Source organism: Xyrauchen texanus, chromosome 10, assembly GCF_025860055.1.
Source record: "Xyrauchen texanus isolate HMW12.3.18 chromosome 10, RBS_HiC_50CHRs, whole genome shotgun sequence".
Taxonomy (NCBI): domain Eukaryota; kingdom Metazoa; phylum Chordata; class Actinopteri; order Cypriniformes; family Catostomidae; genus Xyrauchen; species Xyrauchen texanus.
This window is the reverse complement of record NC_068285.1, coordinates 29907846-29925444: the sequence shown is the minus strand read 5'-3', so window position 1 is coordinate 29925444 and position 17599 is coordinate 29907846. Positions and strand designations below refer to the sequence as shown.

Genomic DNA, 17599 nt, shown 5'->3' with positions numbered 1-17599 from the left:
GTTGTAGCCCATCCGCCTCAAGGTTGTGCGTGTTGTGGCTTTACAAATGCTTTGCTGCATACCTCGCTTGTAACGAGTGGTTATTTCAGGCAAAGTTGCTCTTCTATCAGCTTGAATCAGTCGGCCCATTCTCCTCTGACCTCTAGCATCAACAAGGCATTTTCGCCCACAGAACTGCCGCATACTGGATGTTTTTCCCTTTTCACACCATTCTTTGTAAACCCTAGAAATGGTTGTGCGTGAAAATCCCAGTAACTGAGCAGATTGTGAAATACTCAGACTGGCCCGTCTGGCACCAACAACCATGCCACGCTCAAAATTGCTTAAATCACCTTTCTTTCCCATTCTGACATTCAGTTTGGAGTTCAGGAGATTGTCTTGACCAGGACCACACCCCTAAATGCATTGAAGCAACTGCCATGTGATTGGTTGATTAGATAATTGCATTAATGAGAAACTGAACAGGTGTTCCTAATAATCCTTTAGGTGAGTGTATATATATATATATATATATATATATATATATATATATATATATATATATATATTACACTTAAAATATTGCTGTGTTTTTCAAGTAATATATAATAAGGATATAATTAAGATCACAGGGTTTATCTAACAGACAAAAATAAAAGAAAAAACTAATGGGAGTCCCATGCATTTCTTATATGAGAAAAGATTAAAATACATTTAAAGAAAACATAAATTATAATAATAAATACATAAAATCATAATTATATTTATTTATACCTGTGCACTGTATAGACATGTCTGTTTCATAACGTCATGATGGATTTCAATACAAAACGAATATTAAGTATTTTTATTTGAATACATTTGAGTTTACATTTTTAAAGTGTCACACCAGTCAAGTGAAGTATAGTAAATATAGTTGTTTTATTTTCCCAAACATTCATTCTTGAAAAGCCCCAAAATGAGATTCTATATGCATCACACCAGTTGTATGTAATTCCCTGTATTCCATATGATCCAGTATGTGTGATCTGATTGGCTCATTAGTCTTCACACAATAATAGCTATCCTTTATTAATTTTAGGCTTTGTTATTCATTTATCGCTCTGTCTCTCTCTGGAACTTGTAAAATTTGTGCCTGGTTCTTATGCCAATAAAAGAGAAATCCAGCATCCACCCACTGTGTAATATGTTCTGTTAACACATAATGCAACACAAAGACAAAAGTATGTCACAAAAAAAAAAAAAAAAAAGAAAGAAAAAAAATCATCCACCTGCTCTATAAATCTTTTTTAAAAAGCATTAACGTCACGGTTACTTTTGTAACCTCCATTCCCTGAGGGACGGAACGAGATGCTGTGTTGATTGAAGAGACACAAGGGGTCTTCCTTGGGAGCTTCGCATACCTCTGAATTTGAGAAAAGGCCAATAAGAAATTGGCAGACAGAATTTGCATGTCCCGCCCCCGGACATACGGTTATAAAGGGAAGTGGGCGAGCGTCTGACAGTCAGGATTTTGCACTGAGGAGCCGAGAACAAGGCACGGCCGTTTACAGTGGCAGGAGGGACACAAAATTTAATTCCCTCCTTCAGGGAACTGAGGTTACAACATTAACCTTGACTTTCCCCTTCTGTCACTTACTCGACGTTGTATCGAATTAAGTGACTCAAGGGGTCCCATTCAAAAGCGCCACGCACTAGTCCGTGTTACGTGAACTGCCGACAAAGGTGCAAGCAGGCTTCTGCGTGCTAGAGGCAAATGTTTTGGCTGCACGTAGCCCTCACCAACACCCCCAAAAGAGATGTCATATACAGACCTTAGGTTCCCAGCACCCCTGAGGGTGGAACAGGTGCTTCACGTCTAGCATGGGAGCAAGCCCGGCAGAGAAGGCGCAATGGATCAACCCTGTCGGCTGTTCCGCATTATCGAGTTCTACCGGCTCGGACCTGACAAAACACCTTTCAACACTGAGATTGAAAAATCTTGCAAAGGAATTGGGTGGTGTCCAGCCTGCTGCTCTGCAAATGTTTGCTAGGGAGGTGCCATTGGCCAGTGCCCACGAGGATGCCACATTTCTCGACGAGTGTGCTCGGACCCGCAAGGGTAAGCCAGTAAGATGACTTCAATGACCCAGTGAGCTAACCTCTCTTTGGAGACGGCATTCCCTTTCTATTAAAGCAGACAAAGAGCTGCTCAGAACATCTAAGGAAGAATACCGGTACTGGGGGAGGGCCGTGGCTGGGAGCGGCGCCATGAGCCGAGATACCAGTCGTCAAGCTACGAAGGCTGTCGGAAGATCGGAGGGTTCCAGTCCAAGCCCACTCTCACGACAGCCCGGGCAAGTATATCGGCTATCTGCACGTCAGCCTTAGACTGGGCTGGCTGGCCCGAAGGGGGCAGCCCAATCGAGTTCTCTGCGCCAGATGCCTGGATGCTCTCCAATGCAGCAGCATTATCATCATCCAATTCCGGGGGCTCAAGTGAGAATGCCGGCTGGCCGTGAGGCGAGCAGCTCTCATCCCGAGCTCGGACGGAAGCGAGTGAGCGTGTCGGGGGGCGGGTAGTTCGTGGGGATTTACCCGGCGAAACCGAGCCCGTCGTCAAGCCTTCATCGCCAGCCGGGTTGTCCTCAATCCTGTGGGAAGAACGAGCGAGGCGGGGGGCGGCAGAAGTGCCATTCACCTTAAGGAAGGAGAGCCGCGACCGCAACGATGCCATGTTCATGTTCTCGCAGTGAGTGCATGAACCATCCAGAAACGCCACCTCAGTGTGATCGCTGCCCAGGCACACGAGGCAGCATCTGTGGCCATCGGTCTTGGAGAGATCATGACCGCATTCAGGAACTACACAGAGGTGGAAAGGCATCTTTAAAAAGATGCGACCTGAAAAGGACGTTCAACGCCTGTCTGTGTAATGCTCTTTTATGAGTGAAAACTCAAACTCTTTTAGAGAAAACACTTTTAGGCAGTGAAAGCGCTGTCGAAGCACCCAGGGGCGTGGACTGCACAGCGTGCAGAGAGAAAGAACGGCAGCTGGAAACGTGCCGCCAGATCCAACAGCAGTGCTTCTTGCCAGTAGAGGTGAGTGGAACAGTGGTGAACTCAGCTTGCTGTTGCACAACCGCTCGGCTCTGCAGAAAACATCTGACTGACATACGCACGCCCGCTTCACTTTATGCCCGTATGTCCGGGGGCGGGACATGCAAATTCTGTCTGCCAATTTCTCTTTGGCCTTTTCTCGAGTTCAGAGGTTTGCGAGGCTCCAAAGGAAGACACCTTGTGTCACTTCATTCTATACAACGTTGAGTGAGTGACAGAAGGGGAACTGTGGCTGATACAGTTTGCAAAAGTGAATCAATGATATTTTTTGTTTTTGTTTGTTAATTTGTTTTACAATGAAACCACAAAAGCAATCCATAAGGGAATTTCCAATGCATTCAAAGCAACAACAGCAGGATTACTGTGACCACGTGTGTTTATGTAATGAAATGAGCTATAGAAGTATTACACAGTTTTAGCTTACCTGAGAAGCTCCCCAGCATGGTGTCAGTGTTGTCACCACCATCAAACACCTCAAGAGAGTCCCAGTTCTGCTCAGTCACAAAGCTAATCACCTGGATCTAAGAGAGGATAACAGAACAAAATAAATAAAACTTGAGTCTTTTTGAGCAGCAATGGATTGAACTAAAGTAAAGGTTAGACTGCAGGCATTTGATCAATGCTCTAAAGTTTTAAGAAAGTTATACAGATATGCCAAATACATATGTCTGGAACTGTTTGTGTTATATAACTGTTGTCAGCTTTATAACATCTTCAAAGAAATGTCATCTTCTAATCTTAACGGCTATCTACATTTGCTGTATATGTCATTCACATACAGCATTTCAAATGTGCAGCCCAGTAAATATTTTGACATTTATTATTGCCCCAGCCTCAAACAAGCCTAGAAATTGGCTGGTCACAGTGGCATGACTGTGGCTATCGCTGGAGGATTGTCACATCTGATAGCCTTGCCGTCAAATAACACATTTATTTGTGCTTGCTTCACACAGTGAATTGGAAATTTCATGAGAGGGTGGGGGTTAGTTCTATATCCAGCCTGTCATGAGCAGTCTGTCTGACACAAAATGAAAACACACCATCAATCCACCCAATGCCTTCAGTTAAGAGCTCTACTTCGCTGCTTCTTACCCAACTTGTACACAGGTAACTGACTTGAAACTACATTAATCAGTGATGACATTTGTCTATTATTGTTTTTAAATCAGAAGAACCATCATTACAAACAGACAGACAATGCAGTCAATATGTTTAAAAATGTTTAATGCAATTTTTTTTTTTGTCAAGAGACTATATGTTTTTCCCACCGTTTTCCACTACATAAACAAAGAAAAGATATATTCAAAATTTTCAATTATGTGCACCAATAAAAGGCATAACATTATATTGAACCGCTAAATGTATCTACACGTAATGTTCCTAGAAAAACATATGATACATGACAACTGCCACACAGAGACTTCAGTGAACATTTCTGAGTAATGACATATACACATGGTTGACTCCCATTTTATATAAATTAATTAAAGTGATTCACAAAATGAACTTGACTTACCAACTCTAATTAGGTTTTTAAAAACTTCTAATTAGAGATGCTATTAAAACATCTTGAGGCTACAGACGGTCTTAATGCCCTCATACTTACAAGTAAGACAACAAAGAGGGATTGCAAAACTAGTCTAATGACACTTTTTTTGGGGTAATCATACTGGTCAAACAAGAAGCATATTGAAATCCTTATTATATTCATGAAGTGGCTTAATTTTATAACACAATCAAATCATTGTAAAAAAATACAAATAATAAATGCAGAATAACAGTAATTGTAGTGACATCTCTCTTAAATCCCCCAATCTGCATTTCTTTCCTTCATAGAGTACAGTGCCTCTTCATATCAGTCTTTCTTACTTTCAGTTTTGCTGTAATAATTTCTGCATGGTTCCAATTCTCCCACAGCGTGACATTTATGAATTGGGATATGAAAAGGCAATTAAGTATGCGGTCCCAAACTTCTTCAAAATTCAGACCTGAATTTGATTACAACTGTATCCAACAGTGTGAGGCAAAACTGGAAAGATGGGTGCAGATGCTGCTTGAAATAAAAATCGCTTGTATACAACTGGCACTGCTCATCTTGCCTAATTTCACATAAGACCCAAAGTATATCACTGCTACAAGTTTTCAAATCCTGCTACTTATAAGACATGTTAAGAAGACACACATATAATAATAATAATAATAACATATTTTTACAGATTTTTTATGCTAAAATACTGTTTTATGATTGCAATTACTTGAGTTCTGTTGTACTAAACATCTACATTGCTGATTTTCAATGAGGACCATGTAACATTCAAAGTTGAGGTACTTCCGACCAAAGAGGATTTAATATTTTGGGATGCATCTAAGGCAGGGAGCAAGAACATTTGGCTCCGGAGTTCCCCAAGGATCAGTCATGGGCCCACTGCATATTGATTGCAGTTGGGGCAGGTCTATTCTGAACCTAAATCTAAAGCTCACTTTCTCTCCCCCCAGAGAATCTGCATTACAATCTTGCCTGTTATAACCACAGGCATAGGATACATGTATCTGTGTTATCCCAGGCATATTGAAAGTTGCAACAATGTAATATTTACCGAACCCAGCATTTAGAGATGATTCATGCACAGACTCTGAGGACACCAGCCTCAGTAGGTGCCAAAGAAACTCACAAAACTCTTTAGAATTAGCCTGTAGAGGTGCCAAGAAGGAAACTTTGATAGAGTTATGAAGAATGACTGAAGGAAATGATGGCTGTAGAAATACTGTTCAGAATCTGTAGATTAGTGGCGTTACCTCCACTGTGAAATTCTAAACTTTTATGGTCTGCACTGAAATGAAAAATGTATACGTTTTAAACAGTAAATAAAAAAACGAGTTTGTCGTATTGTAAATTTGTTAAACACTCCACCTGGAGTGTTTAACAAATCTTGAAAATATGTCATTATGTTACTTGCACTGTATGTAGATTTTAAGCTTTATCTAAGATGAATAGTCCAATATAAGTGAGAAAATAATCAACATAGAACCAACATGAACCCCCTCTATGATATTACATTTCGAATGTATATATTATTATTATTAATCTGCAATCCAATTTGCTTTTTATCACCAAGTTAGCTTACATTTTTAGCTAGCTCTATATATATATATATATATATATATATATATATACACACACACACACACTGCATATGTTATATTCCAAAGAGCTGTGTAATAAGGTGTTTTATTGTTGCTAGATGGCCATACCTGGATTCCCATTCCCTCAGGCACAGTGATCTTCCACACGCAGCTCAGGCTGTTTAGGTAGGGCTCAGGGTAGCCAGGGGACAGAATAGTGCCTATACGCTGGGTTAGATTCCCTCCACATGGCACTGTAGCATAGATAAAAGGAGAAAAGAATGAGAGAACAGGCAGATTAAGCAAACCTTACACACACATGCAACCACACACAAAGCTCCGGCACTACCCAAGAGTATTTATAATCTTCCAGGACACCATCTTTCCCATTGCGGCTTCTGTGGTCAAGCATCTGGTAGCTGCAGTGGAGCGCACAGGTAAACAGCTTCACACAAATATCTGTGTGTGTGTGTGTGTGTGTGTGTGTGTGTGTGTGCATACAGTGCAAAACAAGGAGTACCTGCAGGACATCTATCATGCATGTGCATTTGTGTGTGTGTGACGTGCCGGAGGGCATGGCTGCTAGCCCACAGCTGTGTGTTGATGCTTGTTAGGCAGTGGGCGAGTGTATTAGCGACAACTCTCTCTCAGGAGGAGTAGGCTTGAGTCTGTTTGCTATGTTTCACCTTAAGGCAAGCCAACCGAGCTAAATCCTAGCAAATGCATTGAGGAGGTTGGGGTGCAAAGTTAATATGTAATCCTTAATGGTGAAGTGTGTAATTTCTGTGCTACTTTCATTACCAATCAAAAATGCACAAACAATGACTGTTTTCAGTTTCCTTGGACAGCCCCCCCCCCATCTGCTATTGGTTGATCAAACAGATAGTCTTTGCCCAAACACATGCCATTGGTTGAGCCAATGTTGCTGTGTAGTAGGGTTATCATGATGCCATAATCATATCTTACGATACTATACCAGCTAAAGTATCATAATACCAAGTAGTATCACAATACCACACAATAGTGTGTTAATTCTTAACACAGGTTGTCATAGCAAAGGTGGTTCTTAGAAACTAGTCATTCCACTTGTTGCTCTATATAAATAGATCTGATAAAAAACTGATGGATGAACAGGGAGAAGGCTCATATGGACAACTTTTTACCTAATACATTCTTAGCTTGATGTATAAAATAAAACAGCCTGTTCAAACGGCAGAGCTTTAAACAGCATTTTACTTTCTTAAAGTGCACAGCATTAATCGGACACCACTTGACAAGACTACATTTTAAATCTTATTACAGACTTAGGTCTGATTCAAATGAAGGTTTTAGAGAAAATTATATTTACCACCACACATATAACTTACGGTACTAAAGTATTGATGGTACTACTGTTTAAAAAATACTGTGGCACTGCCAGTATTTTTAAGATTTAGTACCACGATACTACCGTAGCACCAGTCTACCGTACAACCCTACTAGCGTAGTGCTGGTTATGGTGCTTAATCAAACACCATAATGTTGTCATTGTGTCACAGAGTTTACAATTTTCTGGGAAGCCCACCATTTAATTAATTGGTTATAGTTTTGTCAGCATATTAAGCTAGGATAAGATAAAGCAGTTTCACATAAAAAAAAAATAATAATTTTACCAAAAGTTTTTCACAGTCAAATTTAAAATCTACCTGTTCACACATACAGTGGACTAATTTCATAAATATTTCTTTTTTATATTATAATATAAATTGTAAAAAATTATTGCAATAATTAATAAATTGCATTGCATATACTTAAAATTTGATGATGTATATTTGGTTTTATATTTTGTCTAAAGTTTAAATGCATGCAATTTCAGTTCTGTGTCCACAGTTTTCAAGCAAAAAGTCTTATTTTATTCCACTGGATGGCAGCAAGTACTAGAAAAAAAGAATTGTTCCTCTATCACCTTCCATCACATTATACTGCTCTGAAATGTAGGTGGTGCACTAAAGATTATTAGCCCTCACCCATAGACAAGAAGTGCTGAGAGCTTCCACAAAGTTTTGTTGAATATCTTGGCTTGTGAGTTGTCTAGAATCCCATTATTACAATTATGTGTAACATTTAATCTTCTATAGATGTTCCAATTTTACTGATGATTTTGTTCTCATACTTTTTCTACCGCACTTCATATTGTGTTCTAAATGGGTTTTTTTGACACGACATTGGATTATTCTCCCAAGCAAGCTAACAAAATGAAAATGCTCTCATCATTGACATTCCAGATGAATATGAATTCATTTCTTCTGCAGAACACAAACATAGATTTTTAGAAGAATATTTCAGCTCTCTGGGTCCATTCAATGCAAATGTATGATGACCAGACCATCTAAGCTCCAAAAACCACAAAAATGCAGCAAAAAAGAAATCCATATGACTCCAGTGGTTAAATCCATGTCTTCAGAAGAGACTTTTAAGATGTGGTTGATAAACAGATCAATATTTAAGTCCTTTTTTTTTTTTTACAAATAATATGATCCTCCCTGCCAAGTAAGTGGTGATATGCATGAATAATGTGAATCAATAAAACAAAAGAATATAAAAGTGAAAGTTTTAATTTATAGTAAAAATTAAACATTTAAAGAGTTTCTCACCCACACCTGTCAAAGACATTTATTTAACCACTTGAGTCGTATGGATTACTTTCATCCTGCCTTTATGTGATTTTTGGAACTTCAAAGTTCTGTCCACCATTAACTTGTGTTGAATGGACCTACAGAGCTGGAATATTCTTCTAAAACATTTTTTTTTTGTCTCCAGCAGAAGAAAGAAATACACAAAGTGGGACAGCATGAGGGTAAGTAGCTGAATGAAGAGAGAATTAACATTTTTGGGTTGACTATTTCATTGGAATAATGATCCTTAAGGAAGAAGTGTGAAATATGGATAACAAGTTCTGAGCTTTACTTAGAGCCATGGCCTAACACTCAATGCTTATGACACATATGAGCTGAGATGTGGGCTCATGTGGGTAGCAGAGGTTTGATTCCGGCTTGCAACATTTCCTGATGTCGTTTCCTCTCTTTCTCACTGTTGTTTCAATGTCATCTCTCCACTGAATTCTACATAAAAGAGCAAAAAAGGCAAAACATAAAAGAATAAAAAAAATCTATTGTGCATTTCTCACCAATGCAGCTGGGCATGCTGCCATTCCACTGGGCCAGAGCATTGGGTACAGTCAGGCACTCTATGGCACTGGGCCCCTCCAGGACATATCCTGCATTGCACTCGAAACTAACCACAGCTCCAACCGCAAAGTTGTTTCCTGTGCGCCTGCCGTGCCTGGGCTCAGGGACCGAGCTGCACTGGGTTGCGCTGGTCCTTGGAACAGCTGAACAAAATCAACAGAAAATAAATCCCATCATTTGTAAGATGAATTTGTACAAAACAGAAATTTAAGGTTGCTATGACTACTGCCTTGAGAAACCCTTAACAATTGAGAAATGTTTTGCAATGCATTATACTGTACATAAAGCCATGCGCCAGACTGTTACTGGCAATTTAAGGTTGAACCACAGTAGGTACAGTACGGTGTACAACTGCTTGGGATGCCACAGAACACCACTACTTTAATACTTTTAAAAGATGCTGTACTTTTCCATTAAGGACACAGCAGGAAACCAACAGTCGTATGACTTCAGATCACAGGGGAGGCAAGAGAATACAATAATGCTGCTTCAGCTTCTAAAATGCAGGTTATCTTTTATAGAGAGAAATGAATGCTGTTAAAGCATGCTTAAACAGCCTTCATTTCAATTCTGCTGAAGAAGTACAGTACACTTAGAGCATTGCTTATGTGTGTGTGTGTGTGTGTGAGCGTGCGAGAGAGAGAGAGAGACCATGGCCATGTTGTTTGAATAATTCAGTACCCTAATTCAGGGGACTGTGACTCTCTCAATAAAATGTATCGCATAACCACTAGTTATGATGGGACTGCCCTTCTCAAAAGATTTGATCTGTTAATTGGAAATGAGATCAAGATGGAAAGAAGGCTTTAGAGAATGTTTACCTTGGTAGACCAGGTGAAAACCCCTTGAGCTTGACTGACCCTTGGACAAGAAGCGTATGAGGATTTGGTTGGAGGTGGCTAGCGGCAATGATTCACCTGAAACAATAGGCAATGGACTATGAGGAAGTGAAATCACAGCACAACTGTTAAACATGTTGTGGGAATTGACTAAAAAATTATGATATATATATTTTTTTTTGCATGTGTTGTTTTAGCACCTGGTTCACTAAAGAAAATATGCAAATCAAGTAATGATATAACCACAGCCAGAACATTTGTGCTTAACACAATTCGCACAACGCAATTACCTACCTTGCATGCCAGTTGTGAAGGATGTAGCATACTACCACAATCTTGATAACTATACTGGGATAAAACTGTGATGCAGGCACCTAAATCGATCTCTTTAAAATGCCAAAAGAATACTTGACTGCATATTAGGGTATTTGCCAAGTTATACTGCTCTTCTCCATTTGATCATCATATGATGAATTACTGCTGCCATGATTGCTAGAAAATATACACAAACGTCTCTTTCAAACAAAATTCTATTGAACACCTGCTTTCCCCATGTTCAAAAGAATGGCAATTTCTTAATTTAAATATGCATGGTGTAGCACCCTATTGTCACATATGTAGCACCTGCTTAAACAGGATTGCAGGTGGATTGTTAAAAAGATAGATGTTTAATGAATTCGTTCCAAAATGTTTTAATTGCAGAATTTTACATTATTTACTTATATTTGTGTAAATGTCCTATAATTTTGCACTTCAGGACATTAGTTTATAAGTATTATTTATTTTCCCTAGCAAATGTTGCATGTCTCCCACACCAAATTCCATTAATAGCCACACCACAATCTCCAAAACGCTCTCTTCTAGCTTCTTCTCTACATCACTCATTACTAAGCTTATGTGCTTTCTGTGGCACAGTGTGAGGGTTGAGGCTTTGAATCTACCCACAGCTCCCTGGGGCATCGCTGAGCTCCAAAGGGGGTTGCAGAGATCAGGTTTGGTGTTGACAAATTCCTGCAGTGGCCAGAGAAGATGAAACTGCACAACTCTCTCACCCATGTTGGTATCGACCAAAACTCCTGCTCATGCCTTTGGCATGCTGAGATGTTATTAGAACAGGTCTCCGTGGGCGACCGACAGAGTGACAGCTAATAATCCGGTCGAGACAGAGGTGTGGGGACAACCCTGACAGCTGATTTAAACCTGCTGCTGTTTGTTTCCGATGACCATATTAATTCTATTCCTGGTGCGACACAGCTTGGAAACTGTTATCATGTCTATAATAATCTTTGACTTTTTTTTTTAAATGAACAATTCACCCTAAAAGGAAAATTTTGTCAATATTTACTTCCTCAAGTCATTCTAAGCCCATATGATGTTTTCTGTGGAACATACAAATTAAATTTTGAAGAATTGTCATGTTGTTCTTTTCCTAATAATGACAGATAATATTAAACACTTCTGTCAAGTTCCAAAAATGAGATTTAAAAAAAAATGTATTAGTCCATACACATTTTACACAGTATTCTATGTCTTCTGAAGCCATATTTACCAGAATTTACACAATTATTCACACATACTCTTCCTCTCCATTGATAACTCGAGAACGACTTCCAGGGGCGCAGTACCCCTTAATGTTTCGCCATTCAAATGGTTTGGGTTGGGGAGGGTTGGGGAGAGGTGGGGTGGTGGATAGGTCCCCCTTGAATGTTATGCCGCTGGACTGGGTGTGGGGTGGGGGAATCCTTCTATTGTGACTTAAACATTACACTACTGAATTGAACATGACATCTAGCTTAGTCTGCTTTGTGAATCGTAAATCAGACTGGTCCAGCTCTCACGTTAACAGCTCACTGCTTTTAACAGCTTCAGATTAGATGCAAATAAAGTCTTACATTTCAGCCTTTTCCTGACACAAAGCTATGGAGTAGTTTCAGAAGACTTGAAATATGGTGCACAAGACAAATCCTACTTTTATGTAATCTTTTTTTGTCCTTTTAGGAACAGAATTTTCATTTTTGGGTGAACTATCCCGCTAATATAAATTGTATAAAATAGGATAACTTCACTTTAAATTTGCAGTTTGCGTGTGCATATTATTTAATTCCCTTTGAGCGATTTTCTACATAGAATGTTAAGAAATATCCATCATATCTGACAACTGTGCTTATACCAGCAGTGACATACACTGCATCTCGTTTGCCTTTTCTTCCTAGCACAGAAAGATAAGAGAGAATTTCTGCCTTATGTCAATCATGACTATTACTTTCTCTCTATGCATGTTCCAAACTGTGCATTGTTTCTAGCAGCACCCAGCACACTTCACTATACTGGCATTTAAAGATCTGAGATAGTATACATCCTCCGAACAGCTCACCTTCCTTGAGTGCACAGGGTTTCACACCATATGCTAATCGCGGGTGTTTGACTGGTGTGACGGGAGAAGAAAAAATTAGAAATGTACACAGCTCATGGGTGTTGTCATGGGAATGTCAGAAAGAGAGAGAGAGAGAGAGAGAGAGAGAGAGAGAGAGAGAGAGAGCGAAAACCCTGTTAATCTGATTCAATTCGCAATCACCTCAACTGACCACATTAAACTGAACTCCATTAAGGCTGAATAAAAGCTTTCAACCTCAGAGTCTCACTTGAGATTTCTATTTAGCTAGACTGTTTTTGCTGTTTCATTCTGTTTTATTTTCAGTTTAAAAAAAGAGAGCCCTATTTATTGGATCCCGCTCTATTGAATTCTGCTTATTAGGTTTTATGAGTCATCAAGCTTGTTATATTTTAGACTGAAACCAAATGATTAATTCTCATGAGTACATCATCCCTTTTCTTGAGTATGTCATCATACATCATACAGCACAAAGTCACTGTGTAAACCAAAGGAGCTGAGGAGGTTCACAAGTAAATGTAAATAATGAAACGGCACTTGCAACCCAATTTACTTCATTGTGAATGAAAAGTGAAGTATTTCCAACTTGAAACATTTTACAGAGAAAAACAAAAAATAAAAAGAATAAAAAATGTAGGGAGGGACTTGAAATATCAAATATCCACTTGGAATTGATTGAATTGTGAAAATTAGCCGATTGAAGGGAGGGGCTTGTGATGTCAGTCGAACAGAATAGTTGTTTCAGAGGTGTAGCAAGTTTTTACATTTGATAAAATATTGCAAAGACAAAAATTTCATTGATTTATTTGAGAAATAATGTGCACAGGTGAATTGTGCACAATAAGACCAAGAATGTGCACTAACCGTTAAATGTATACCTTGGGTATTTAGTGACCCCGGGACCTCAATCCACCGCCTGTATCTTAGACATTTTTTGAGTTATGCCTACACCTCTTTAGTATTCCTCAACCATTCTATAAATAAATAAAAGTTAAAATTGCAAAATATTTTTTATAATTGCTCAATTAAAAGTGCATAGGGTCATTAGTGACCCAGGATATGTAATAGAGTTACTTTTTTGTGCTTCCATTGATCATATTTTTTAATGATTTAAAATCTATATAAGTTTAATATCTCATGACATCTATTTCTTTATTTATTACACGACAAATTAGTAATATAGTCATACAAAGGACTACTATAGCATGTTCATTTTCTGCACACACATATACATATTATTCATGCTGTATAGTACTCAAGGTGGCGCTGTTGCTTCAGTGATTAACTTGATTTAAATTTGACATTGCTATTTAAAGAAGAAGCAAATTGGAAGTAAACTACAGCAAGTACACAGCAACAGTATGTTATGGATTTTGCCATTTGGGTGTAATACTGCAATTATGTAAGTTGAGCATCTATTTACACTCAATTAGTGCCTGAGAAAATACATGTGAAGCTTAAGTGTAGCTTATATGCAGCCTATGTGCTATGAGTAGCTCAATATGTGTTTGATAGCTAGTTGCATCTCATGAAATTTCAGTGTGGAAGTAATGAATCCTGTTCTGTGATTTGTTGTATCATCTCTTTGAAATGTGAAAAACCAAATCTAAATATATCAGAATATATTATATTCTGTTATTTTCTAATCGTCTTGAAAATTCTTTGAAAATGTTACACTGTCTGGGTATTATGTAGATTAATTTGTTATAGATATACGTGCCGTGTCGCTAAAGACCCAAGGTATGTAATAATGCCTGGTGAAACCCCCATGCATTTAAGGGTTACGACAGTAAACAGGATCAATTTTGATGTTATGTTGATTTAACAGTTACATGATTACAACAGTTAACAGTAACAGAAGATCTGGTATCATAATAAGTTGAATGATTTCAGGTGTGCGACATGCAGACAAGCTTGTGTCTCTCCTACTTTTAGATGTGACTCATCTTGTTAATTGAGTTGCTTAATTTACTTTTTTTCTATTTACCTTTTCGTCTGAATGCATTCTCTTTAGCATTCATCTCCTGAGTCTAATATAGACAGCAATTGTTAGGCTAGTACTGCTTGAGAAGGTTTGCTGACAGATTAAAGTGGGTTTGCTGACCTGTGTGTGCTCCAGAGAGAGAGCTCAGGACACGGGCATGCTGGGTAGGTCCATCATATACCTCCACAACATCATTTAGTGCAGTATGGAAGAACGCAAACTGGCTGAACACCACTGCAGAGAGAAAGTTAAAGTCATAGCTCTCCAACAAAAAGAAAAAAGAAAAAATCTAATCCTTTATTCGCTTTTATGTTGTTCCAAACCCTGTATGACTTTCTATCTTCAGTGGAACCAAAAAGGAGATGGAATGACACTCTCAGTCACTATTCACTTTCATTGTACTTTTACAGTATTCCATGCAATGAAAGTGGATGGTGGCTGAAGCTCACATTTTGCATAAATCTTTTGTGGTCCATGGAAGAAAGAAAAGTCATACAGGTTTGGAACAAGATGAGGCAGGGTTTTCATTTTTGATGACCTGTCACATTACAGGGAGTGAAATAATTACAGATAAAATCTATGAAACATGCAACTGCAACCATGAATCAGTAAATGCTAATTAAATAGTAAAACACAGAACCCAATCACACCTGTGAACCACCTGTTTCATATCTTTATATACCCTAGTGCTAAATTGAGTACATTTTCTAATGAGAGCCATAAAATTAGAAACACTGCATTGCTACATTCTCAACATCCCAGCTGTTCAAAGCCATTATGCTGTGCCTACAAAAATGTGTGCCTTAATTATTTCTGCTTTCACAACATTTGGCTTGACCCAGAGAAATACGGGTGTGTTTGCGTCTGCTAATTGAGACTCGGTATGAACCCAGAATTGGCCAAATGACCTCGACATTTTATAGATTAAACAACGAGGTCCTGTGGTCATGTAGAGGCTATGAGGTAACATGAGGGATGGGGATACTAAAAGGTCCCCCAGCAGCTAGAAACACTCTCTACCCCAGAAAGAGGGATAATAAAAATGTTATGGGTTTTTAGCATGTGAACATACAGTGAGGTCCAAAAGTCTGAGACCACATTCAAAAATCTGGGATTCTGAGGTGTGTAATAGTATGTCATTGCATGTGCAGCTTACCATAGTCTTTCGGCACAATGACAGAGTAGAGGCAGGTTCTCCCACTGCTGTAGTTTCCAGGGTAACCAGGGGAGAGCACTACCCCCTCTAACCCAGAATACTGACCACCGCATGGAGCTGAGCAAAACAGACAGTCAGAGAAAGAAAACATTAGAGACTCATTTTCCTCCCTCCTCATCTCCTCTCTGCTGTTCCCTCATTGTGCTGATTTTAAATTACTTTTCTTGTCTGATTCCTGCACTGCCCACCTAGATGTCACCAGTGTTTGAAAAAGTGTATTCAAAGTAAACCTCAAGGTTACACTGTAAAGATGATCCTCTGCTTATTTCCAAGAGAACAGCGACAGAGGTGGCAAATATCAGGAGCCCCATGTATAAAACTCTGCTTAGATTTATTCCTAAAAATGTACGTAAGTACAAAAATCAGATTTTGAGTACGCACAAAAGAAAGCAGATTTATAAAACCATACGTATGCCAGAACCTGCACATAGTTCCCTTTATAAATCCTGTCTAGCAGAAGATTGTACATACATGCACATGAGTCATACCCCATCCCGTCTCATCCCCAAAATAACCATATATGGAGTGTACAACGGCTGATTTTACTATGCTTATCCTCATCTGCATATAATTACCATATGCATTTCACCATCCAAACACGTCATTACTGCGTTTAACGGTACGAGAAACTGTATTATAAGAGATAAGATTGTAAATGTCACATATAAGGTTAGATACTTAACCATGAAGATACATTATTTATTAAGATATGAACTTGTTTTTAAAGAATATATCTTGAATATCCCTTGGCAAAATGTTTTTATCTTTGCAGACATAAATCTAAGCAATTTTGCTTCTCAGAAAACCTTACAATCGTTTTAAGGGTATTTTTATTGAGAAGTTAAATATTTAATAATGGAAACAAAACAAAAATTATTAAAATTCTTTGTGCAGCATTGTCTGATATAATCAGATTACTAAGATTTTATATTTGACTGGTATTTTATATTCCAAAAACAGCTGAACGGCAAATGTACTTTTCATCATGTTTTTATTAGACTAGAATGGGGATTTCATTGCGATGAAGGTCGGGATGAAGTGGATCAAGCAGCACATTTGATGTACATTTGATGTGCATTGCTGTACTTATTTGCAGCTCTACAATACTGTTTCTGATGAGATATGTCTCCCCAATGGTCCGTTCGACTACTGAATGTGACCAGCCGTGTCTGTTTTTTAGCTACTGTCCATCAGAGTCAAGTGCGCATTAAAGATAATATTTATTCAAATGCTGTACTTACCTCAGTACATGATTGTAATTATGTAGAACAGAAAATATCTCAGACTAAGAAATCTTTGCTGTCATTTTGTTACTGTATTTTCCTTCTCTATGAGGACACGGAAAAGTTATCCAAACATAGCGCATCCCAAACCAATATTTCCCTTTTACAGCTTATATTTGAATGCCATTTCAATTAGTTACATAAAAATAATTTAGCCTACTATTGGCTTGATAACGATTACTTCTGTTTCAATTGCTTAACTACACACTTTTTTTATTCTAAATGTGAATGAAATAAAAATCAGTGTTTATAATAAGTCTGTTCAGTTCATTATGTTTCCAGCTTGAGTCACCAATTCACACACACCAGTTAAAGAGTGCATACGCACAGTCAAGAGTGTCCGGACGGTGAGTACATATTTAAGGCATGTTTATTTTTTATAAATCCCGATATGTTCGTGGGAAATTGCTTACGCACAATTCAATACCCATTTTGTGCGTACACAACATTTATACATCAG

General features: G+C 38.4%; 1 protein-coding gene across 1 annotated transcript in view; it reads right to left on the bottom strand.

The window, feature by feature from the left end:
- LOC127650708 (CUB and sushi domain-containing protein 2-like) overlaps window positions 1–17599 on the bottom strand; it is a 467844-nt gene that overhangs the window by 84822 nt on the left and 365423 nt on the right. The window contains exons 33-38 of the mRNA XM_052136305.1: window positions 15797–15913; window positions 14761–14874; window positions 10247–10342; window positions 9365–9568; window positions 6328–6452; window positions 3500–3596 (exon numbers count right to left, since the gene is read on the bottom strand). Coding sequence (XP_051992265.1) covers window positions 3500–3596; window positions 6328–6452; window positions 9365–9568; window positions 10247–10342; window positions 14761–14874; window positions 15797–15913 — 753 coding nt within the window. The remainder of the gene's footprint in view (window positions 1–3499; window positions 3597–6327; window positions 6453–9364; window positions 9569–10246; window positions 10343–14760; window positions 14875–15796; window positions 15914–17599) is intronic.